General features: G+C 44.5%; 1 protein-coding gene across 1 annotated transcript in view; it reads left to right on the top strand.

Moving 5' to 3' along the window:
• Positions 1 to 600: 600 nt before the first annotated feature.
• BLVRA (biliverdin reductase A) overlaps positions 601 to 10,395 on the top strand; it is a 36,509-nt gene continuing 26,714 nt past the window's right edge. Inside the window, exons 1-2 of the mRNA XM_006872157.1 lie at positions 601 to 612; positions 8,248 to 8,369. Of these exons, the coding sequence (XP_006872219.1) occupies positions 601 to 612; positions 8,248 to 8,369 (134 nt within the window). The remainder of the gene's footprint in view (positions 613 to 8,247; positions 8,370 to 10,395) is intronic.

The raw sequence follows: 10,395 nt of genomic DNA, 5'->3' as shown, positions 1-10,395 counted from the left end.
GCCAAGTCCTTGGCTTAGGTCTGCCTCTTTCCCCTCCAGCTTAGCTTTGAGTGTCTTTTCATTATCCTTCTGAGATATTTAATACATTAACATACATCACACCCTTACTGATGCCTAGTGATCTGATAGCTCACTCTGTCAGTTGCTGGTCTTCAGGGTTTGTCTTCTAGCAAGTTCTGATTTTTAAGATTATCATGGACCCACCACTGCCTGTGTATATTTCTTATGAACTTGCTTGTGCCCATAAAGGAAAGCCAAATGCTAAGCTGTCCTCTTCCAGCATCTACTTTGGAGAATGCATGGTTGTTTTAAATACATAGAGACATCGCGTTTACAGCAGCTGTTACAGTTTAAGAGGTAAATGTGGGTGGTCAGGATGCCCTTCTTTAGTGAAACAGGAAGTCAGCCACCTCCAACCCCAGAGCCAGGCTCTGGGTACCCACCCTGTGAGTATTCAGGAAGATGGGGAAAATGCAGCAGGATGTTGTAGGGGAGAAAGTGAGGCAGTAAAGGGGAACATCTGCCTGAAGTTTGGAGCAGTGCCACCAGAGTCCTGAACCTCTGCCTTTGTTTTCACAGCTACTGAAGGAAGCGGCCAAGATGAACACAGAGGTAAGTTCTTCACGTGGACCTGTTTAAAGAATGCTTTCTTCACGTGGCACCTTGTCTTCCCTGCACGCAGTACCCTTTCTCCCATGGAGCTTGCATCCCAAACATTTTCCCTCCACCCTTTTCGCTGGGCACATGGCTCTGGGTGATATGGAAAGCCTCGGGCCCCTTACAGCTCTTATCTGTGGCTTCCTGCCCCAGCTAGACTCGAATTTATCCACTACAGCTAATCCTGAAACAACACTCACGGGCTGGGGTGGGGTGCTGCTGGCCTGTGGTATTCTGGGGACGCTTAGCTCTGGTTATGAGGACTTTTCTCTGCATCGCTTCCTTCATCTCTCTCACTTCCACTTCATCTCTTCGTTGATCAGTGTTGAGCCTCTTTTTTATTTAAGGTTTTTATTGTGAATTGAGTAAAATTTACAGGGCAGATCAGCAGTTTGACATTCAACAAATCATACACCTTGTTTCATTACAATGATTATAATCCCCTCCATGTACCATCAGTTAACAGTATTTCTCTCTATTCACTTTGACTTTTTGTATGTGTGTATGTTGAACCTCTCGCTACCTTCCAATTTTCCACTCCATCAATCCCTTCCTCTTTCCACTTCAGTCCAGCCTAGCCCCTGCGCTTCAACCACCTTTGTGCCCATGGCCTCAGCTCCTTTTCTCATCCTGTCTGTCCACTGCGTCAAATCCAGAGACTATCCCCCACGGAGCAGTGGACTCGGACGAGAGGCCGTGTAAGGTCTTAAAATCTCATCTGGGCATTCAGCTCTGCCTGCCAGGCCTCTACAAAGCCCCAGGTGACCCACTTTCTTGTTGCCTTTTTTTTGTTTATTTTATGAAATCATGTTAACAAAGATTTTAAGTCATCGTTTCTCTCTCTCTCAAAGTTCTGTACTCTTTTCACCTGCCTCTTCACTCTGGGCATCTCAGTCGTCTTTTACTTTATGGAGAAAACTTAGAAGCAACAATCCCTGCCTCCCAACTTGTCTGAGTCGCCCTGGCTCTGTGGAAGAGATGTTTCCAGTGCTCTGGGCTCCAAGCATGAAGACACCCAACTCACTGTTGCTCTTATTAACTACCCTTGAGTTGGGCCAACACACGAAACACTACCTGGCCCTGGTCATCCCGGGATCGACTGTGCATTAGATCATTGTGATCCATCGAGTTTTCATTGCCTGATTTTCTGGAGTAGATCATTGGGACTTCTTTCTAATCCATCTTAGTATGGAAGTTCCGTTGAAACCTGTTCAGCATCAAAGCAGCATGCAAACCTCCTATGCCAGACATGTAATAACTGTGCATGAGGTGTGTTAGCTAGGAAATAAGCCCAGGTCTCTTACATGGAAACCAAGAATTCTACCACCAAACCATCACTGCCCTCTTGTATATTGCCTATGAACTTGCTTGGTCCCATAATGGGCAGGTTGACCCAGTGGCTCAGTAATTAAGTCAAAGACCCAGGAACTTGTCATCTCTCTGCTGTCCCTTCACATGTTAGCTGTATTCTCTGGACAGGTCCCCTCAAGCCTTTTAGGTGACTGTCAGCAACAGGTGCCCTTTTTAACTAAGCAGTGTTTTGTTGTTGTTACATGCCATCGAGCGGTTCCAACTCATAGTGACCCCTGTATAGGGTTTCTGAGGAGCAGCTGGTGAATTTGAACCGCCAACCTTACAGTTCAAACTTACCTTACAGTCCAACGCTTTATCCTGTAACACCATACCAGCCCTGTTTTAAGGGTATTACATGTAGCTAGCTAATCTACTGCCTAGAGCCCCCTGGCACAGCATAGCAAAGTGTCTATGAGGAAGGAACTATGAATCGCCCCTGGTTTTCAGATGAGCAAGATAAGAATTCAGTAAATGATTTAAAGTCACAGGGTGTTAAGAAGCAGATTGGGAGTGGGGTGGGGTTCAGTCCTGAACTTGTTGACCCCACGAAGGCCTTTCTCCCTCTCAGTGTTTAGCTAATCATTAGCCACATAGTTCACATGTCTTCTAAGCACCCACTCAAAGCCTGCCCTCGTCTGATCAGCCTGTTTTCTGGCTTTCTTTCTTAATTACATTCCACACTCTGACTTCAAATCTAGACACTGGTATGCTTTGCTTATCGTAGCATCTCCACAGCATCTGGTTTGAAGCCTAATACATCTTCACAAAATGTCAGCTGAATTAATGAGAGGTTGGTTCAGAGAGTCCTTGGTAGTCTTGTAATGCAATCCAGAGCTGGGGCAAATCAGTGAGCATGTGGAGGAAGGAAGTCACATGAGGGAAACTGTGAAGGAAAATGTCCCGTGACTCAGAGGTTGACTGGAGGTGGAGGGTTGAGAAGGTTCCAGCAGCCGTTGGTCAACCCTCCCTTGAGTCTCCGGGGACACTCATCAATGCATGAGTGATTCCTAGGGTGGTTACGAGAGTTCCTGGGGACCCTGGACCTTACCCAGATGTTCAGAGTGCAGCAGTTAGGTGGACGTTGAGTGGAGTTTAGCACTGAGCCTGAAGGTCCAGCCAGAGTCGCCTCAGCTCATGACCACCTTACGCCTAACAGAAGGAGAAGATGTCTGGCCCTGCTCCGTCTTCACAGTCGATGGTACGTTTGAGCCCGTTGTTACAGCTAACGTGTCATTGAAGGGCTCCCTCTACTTTATCAAACCTTTTCTTGCAACTGGTCTTTCCTGATGACATCGAAAGCAAGAGAGTCAAAGTCTCACTCCCTTGGTTATCTAGTGCTGCTGTAGCAGAAATGCCACAAGTAAACGGAGATTTCTTCTATCATAGTTTAGGAGGCTACAAGTCTGAAATCAGAGCCCCAGCTCTGGGGAAAGGGCCTTGTTTCCTTTCAGCCTCTGGAGGCCCAGCATCCCAGCATTCCTTGGGGATTTCCATGTGTTTTGGCATCTTTCCCTGAATCACAGGGCAGGGACCCAGGTCTAAAGGATGAACTCCACTCCAGGCTCTTATTTCTTGGTGGCAGTCGGCCCCTTCTTCTCTGCTTGAATCGCTCTGCTTTTATCTCTTGTAAGATAAAACAGGTTGCAGGCCACACCCCGAGGAAACTCCCTTACATCTGATCAGGATTGTGATGAGATTAAAGATACTGTGGTAGTGGTGGTTTTGTGCTGTTGAGTCAATGCCATCTCATAGCGTCCCTTAATAGTGTATTGTGTTGTTGTTGTTATTGTTAGGTGCCAATGAGTTGGCACTGACTCAGCGACCCTACACACAACAGAATGAAACACTGCCCGGTCCTGGGCCAACCTCACAATAGTTGCTATGCCTGACCCCACTGCTGCTGCCAGGGTGTCAGTCCATCTCACTGGGGTTCTTCCTCTTTTTCTCCAACCCTCCACTTTACCAACATATCCTTTTTCAGGGACTGGTTTCTCCTGACAATATGTCCAAAGTATGAGAGACCAGATCTGGTCATCCTGGCCTCCAATGAGCACTCTGGCTGCACTTCTTCCAACACAGATCTGTTCTTCTGACAGCCCATGGTATTTTCAGTATTCTCCTCCAACACCATAACTCAAATTCATCAATTCTTCTGTGGTCTTCCTTATTCATTGTCCAACTTCTGCATGCACATGAGGTTATTGAAAATACCATGGCTTGGGTCAAACGCACTTTAGTCCTCAAGATGCCATCTTTGGTCTCGAACACTTAAAAAAGGTCTTGTGCAACAGATAGGCTTAACGCAATGTGTCGTTTGATCTGACTGCTGCGTCCATGAGTGTTGATGGTTGAGCTGAGCAAAATGATGTCTTTGACAACTTCATTCTTTTCTCCATGTTGTTTATTTATCCAGTGGTGAGGATTTTTATTCTCTTTACAGTGAGATGCAACCCATACCAAAGGCTTTGGTTTTTGTTCTTCATCAGTATGTATTTTAAGTCCTCTTCACTTTCAGCAAGCAAGGTTGTATCATCTGCATATCACAGGTTGTTATTGAGTCCTCCTCAGTAGGGTATTGTTGTTGTTGTTGTTGTTAAATGCCATTGAGTAGGTTCTGACCCATAGTGACCCTATATAGGGTTTCCAAGAAGCATCTGATGAGCTTAGACCACCTACCTTGTAGTTCAAACGACTGTGCAGTCTGACGCATTAGCCCACAGAGTCACACTAGGACTCCGTAGGGTGTTGTAGCCCACCCTTAATCCTCTTATTGGTGGGTCACATCAGATTACATCATGGGAGATCATCACTTAACGGCCGCAGTACACAACTACCAAACCAATGAGAATCATGACCCAGCCAAACTGATACATGTCCTGGAGAGACAAAATCCACTCTATGACTCTCATCACCTTTGCTTCTGAGGAACATCCTGATTACATTTCTTCTAAGATTTACTTCTTCATTATTTTAGCATTCCACAGTATAGTCAATATTCTTCACTGACTTCAGAATTTAAATACATTAACTCTTCTTCAATCTTCTTCTTCTTTTTTAAGTTTTTAGTGTGTTTGGTGTTTTCAGTTTTACACTCATCGTATCATTGCAATGATTACAGTCTCCGTGCAGCATCATTCAAACAGTATTTGCTTCTATTCCCTCTGTTGTTGTTGTTGGTTTTTGTTTGTGTTTTTTTCATATGTACACAAAAACACTCAGGAATATATAAGCATTTAAGCAACCAAAAGGCACATTCTGCAAGCCTCCCTCCTGGCTGCTAGCACACAGCCTTTCTCTTTCCACGAGTCTAGAGTCCTCAGCTGCTCCCTCTCTCCATGTCCTCTTCAGTCTTCTTTTTTCATCATTTTTTATAACTGTGCAATATTCATGATAGAGTCCTGGTGTGGCGCTGTAGGATAAGCACTTGGCCACAAGGTTAGTTTGAACTACATGGTCAGCGTTTCAAACTTACCAGCCACTCCTTGGAAACCTAATACAGGGTTGTTCTGAGTTGAAACCTACTCAGCAATACTTAGCAATAAGAACAATATTCATGTTGATGCTGTTGTTAACTGCCTTCATTAAGGTGCTTCTGACTCATAGTAACCATTTACAGGCTTCCCATGCAGTGGCTGGTGTGAACCACCAACCTTGCTGTTAGCAGGCCAGTGTTTCCCCTATAGCGCCACACCAAGACTCTGTCATGTTCATAGATCTAAACTTAAAATTGGAGCTTAAGAGAACAGGCTCACTCAAGTTGCAAAAGACAGTTTTTAGAGTTTTGTTTCCAGATGAAACGGATAGAAGGGAGCATGTAATCACTGCAGAAGAACTTCAAAGTGTTAAGTAGTAGTACAGAAACCAACCTAACCACCACTTGGGGAAGGGGAGAAGGGATTCAAAATAGAGTGTTTTCATTCATCTGTCTGCAAGGACTGAAACGTTTCACAACACATTGGTTGACAAGGATGTAAAAAACTGTTATTTGTGTTGCTGTAAAGTGCCATTGAGTTGAGTCAAAATGAAGAGCAAATTGGTACACGTTTTCTGGAGGAAAACTTGAAAATATTTATTATGTTGCAAATATGAGAGAGGTTCAAAAAGTTCATGGAAAAATTATGAAATTAAAAGATCCCTTTCTACAGATGGACCCTACAGAACTATACAAGTTAAATGGCCTAAGTTTATAATATAGCTGCCTTGGAGATGTCCATGAATTCTTCTTCTTGTTGTTAAGGGCCATCGAGTCGGTTCCGACTCATGTTGTTGTTGTTAAGTGCCATTGAGTCGGTTCCGACCCATAGCGACCCTGTAACAGGGTTTCCGAGGGTGTAAATCTTTACGGGAGTAGAAAGCCTTATCTTTCTCCCGCAGCAGCTGGTAGTTTCGAACCGCTGACCTTATGGTTCACAGCCCGATTCGTAACCACTACGCTACCAGAGCTCCTTGCGACCCTGAACAGGGTTTCCGAGGCTGTAAATCTTTACGGGAGCAGAAAGCCTCATCTTTCTCCTGCGGAACAGCTGGTAGTTTCGAACTGCTGACCTTGCGGTTCGCAGCCCCATTTGTAACCGCTACGCTACCAGAGCTCCTTGAATAGCAGGCAGGTTAAATGGTTGTACAAATTTGCTCTTCACCTAGCAATATATAAGCATAGTTATTTTTTAATCACCTTAATATCAGAGGGGAAGGGAAGGGCAAGGCTGGGGTACCACCCCATGTCTACGCTCAGTGACTTTCAAAAAGAATTGATTTAAGGGATGTGTGAAGACCATTTTGGGGAGTGCGGTAACTCGGTAGGATAAGCACTGGACTTTGAAGCACAAGGTTGGTGGTTCGAGCCCACCAGCCACTCCCTGAGAAAAAGATGAGGCTTTCTGCACCCACAAAGATTTACAGTCACAGAAACTCTGTCTAGGGGTGCTGTGAGTCAGAACAGACTCAATGGCACTTAACGACAACCAGAGAGATCATCTGATCAACTTAGAACCTATTGAGTTGCTGTACAACTTTGAATGGTCAAATTGATTTTTCACTAAACTACCAGCTGTTCCACGGGAGCTCTGGTAGCATAGTGGTTATGAATCGCGCTGTGAACCGCAAGGTCAGCAGTTCGAAATGACCAGCTGTTCCATAGGAGAAAGATGAGGCTTTCTGCTCCCGTAAAGATTTACAGCCTCGGAAACCCTGTTCAGGGTCACTATGAGTCAGAACCGACTCCACAGCACATAACAACAACAACAACTTGCATGGTGTACCACTGTAGGATAAACGTTAGGCTGCTGACCAAAGGGTTGACCATTCAAATCCACCAGTCAGTCTTCAGAAACCCTATATAAAGTCACTGTGAGTCAGAACTGACTCGACAGCACTTAAAAACAACTACTTACATACAGTCTATAGCAGTATACTTAAATAATATCTAAGGCACCCCCCCAAAAAAAAAAATGTTACCATCAAGTCAACGGAGACTACCCATTTTTGTAAGAATAAACTGTGCCCCACAGGGTTTTCAGTGGCACATATTTTGAAAGCAGATGATGAGCTCTTCTGTGGTACTTCTGCTATTCAAAACCAATCTTGTGATTAGCAGCTGAATTCGTTAACTCAGAAAGCACCAAACTTAAAAAAACTCAACTACCATCATGTCGATTCTGACTCATAGCAACCCTGTGTAGGGTTTCCAAGGTTATAAATCTTTATGGGAGTGGAAAGCCTCATTTTTTTCCCATGAAGTCACTGATGGGTTTGCACTGCTGACCTTGCAGTTTCCAGTCCAGTGCCTATCCTTCAGTGCCACCAATGTAAAATCAAAAAGCCCTAGTGAGGGCTTAAGCCAGAGGGGTCCTGGGTGAGCAGTTGACAGCTCATGTCTTGTCTGTTAACATCTCCCAGGATGGTTGTGGACCCTGGAGGACCCCTGATGGAGTGGCTTAAAGAGAAAAATCTCCCTTACAGTGTTGGAGAGAGGGTCGTAGAAATAGAGCCCAAAGTGGAGAACCTTTTCCCAGAGGGCTTCTGGGTCCTTTTAGAGCTGAGTTTTGAGTGCAGCAGACTCCTCTCTAAGCCCACACTTTGATGAGTGCCTTGTGGCTCAGAGAGAAAGTAGCTCCTTTTTCTAGGCTGGCTCCTTTCCTTGCTTGTCAGCCTCCCAGTTGCTCCTGCGCACATGTCTGCTTTCCCACTCCCTACTGGATGTCTGACCTGTTTTCACACCGTTCCCTGTGTGTGTTTCAGCCCGAGAGAAAGTTTGGCGTGGTGGTGGTTGGCGTCGGCAGAGCTGGGTTGTTGCGGATGAGGGACTTGCGGGACCCACGGGCTTCCTCGGCGTTCCTGAACTTGATTGGCTTTGTGTCCAGGTGACTTGACTTGCTTTGGGAAGCTCAGGGAGACAGGAATCCTCCTGGCCCAGGGAAGGAGAGGCAGTAGGTCCAGCCTCAGTCCAGAGAAGTGTGTCTAGGGTCAGCTCCACAAGACCTTAAGCATGAGTGGGTCTGGGACAGAGGTTGGGATGCGCATAGCTCACCTGTGGGGTCTATGAAGATAGAGGGAGGTGAGAGGGGGGAGGGGCATGAGGGTGGAGTCCTAATGGACCAAAAGCTCTGCAGTGAAGTTTCTTGTAGCATGTTCCATCGGTGGTCGGAACTGCATCCCTGTGCAGATATGTGATTCTAGATGCACTCGCTGTTTGGCACGCTGTTTCCTCACTTTGCAGATGAGGAAATTGAGCCTACAGAGAGGTTATGTAATTTGCTCAGGCCACACAGGTAGAGCGTTTTAAAGCCCATTGAGAATTTTAAGCTCCACATTCGTTTTTCAAGGATTCATCTCCTATGACTCAGTCAAAACTGAATTTAGCACAGTGTTTCATCTTCCTTGTTGTACTTTCCACTGATGCACACACACACACACACACACACACACACACACACCTATGACCAAACTAGCCTCTGTAACATAGTCATCAGTATTACTTGTGCGCTAGGTTAGGTACCCACCACTCATATATCAGTTTGTCATACTAGGGTGGCTTGTGTGTTGTAATGCTGGAAACGATGCCACCAGTATTTTAAATAACAATAGGGACACCCATGTGGGACAAGTTTCAACAGAGCTTCCAGACTTAGAAGAATGAGAGAGAGGCAGACCGCTTCTGAATAGCTAGCCACTGAAAGCTTTATGAATAGTAATGGAACATAGTTCGAGACAGTGAAATAGTGCCAGAAGACGAACCCCTCAGGGTGGAAGACATTGAGAATATGACTGGGGAAGAGCTACCTCCTTTAAGTTGACCTTAATGACATGAATGGGTACCTTCCTTAGCTGTTGTGGCACAACTCAAAAACTGGAAGAAACAGCTGCAAACATCCATTCATAATCAGAACCTGGAGTGTACAAAGTATGAATCTAGGAGTATTGGGAGTTGTCAAAAATGCAATGAAGCACATAAAGATCGATGTTCTAGGCATTGGATCGATATTCTAAGAATTGGTATTGGCCATTTTAAACAGGAAAATCATTTGATTTACTACACCGAGAATGACAAATTGAAGAGAAATGCTATCATATTCATCTTTAAAAAGAGCATTTCAGGGGGTGATAAAGGCACAAAGTGACTGGCTTACAAGTTTTCAAGAAGGAATTTAGTTTAAGAGTATGTGGACAAAAGTAGAGACTCCACTGAATAGTTTTCATCTTTTGTAGACGGGTCTGGTAAAAAGAGACGGGGATAAGATTCTTATGATTCAATAGTGAGTAATTGTTATCATGACTAATTGTGACTGTCACAACTGTAAAGGTAGAAGTTTTGTAACAAAAATGAGGGAGCATTTAATCTCACAGTCCAGAAACAGAGGACTCTAGGATCATCAAGGGAGAAGAGCACGAGCAGAATGTGGGACCCTATCCAGAGAAGCAGCAATACCAGAGATGGAGGCAAAGATGAGGACATGCAGAGAGGAAACAGCTGAGCACTCTAGACTCCTGGAAAGAAAGGGACTGGGTTGTGGTGGCCAGGAGGCAGACTTGCAAAATGTGCCGTTTGATGGTGTGAATTATTATATATGCCTGAGGGCTTAAAAAAAAAAAAAAGAGCTAAAATGAATAGAGAGAAATACTGTTAATTGATGGTACATGGAGGAGATTATAATCATTGTAATGAAAGTATATGATTTGTTGAATGTAAAACTGATGATCTGCCCTGTAAACTTTCACTCAATTAACAACAAAAATAATAAATAATAAAAAAGAGCATTTCAAGATCTGTCTTGAAGTACAATGCTGTCTGATAGGATAACATGCATATACCTACAAGGAAGGCTAGTTAATACCACTATTATTCAAGTTTATGACCCAACCACTAAAGCCAATGATGATAAAACTGAA

Source organism: Chrysochloris asiatica, unplaced genomic scaffold, assembly GCF_000296735.1.
Source record: "Chrysochloris asiatica unplaced genomic scaffold, ChrAsi1.0 scaffold00184, whole genome shotgun sequence".
Classification (NCBI taxonomy): domain Eukaryota; kingdom Metazoa; phylum Chordata; class Mammalia; order Afrosoricida; family Chrysochloridae; genus Chrysochloris; species Chrysochloris asiatica.
This window is presented reverse-complemented; position numbering and strand designations above follow the sequence as displayed.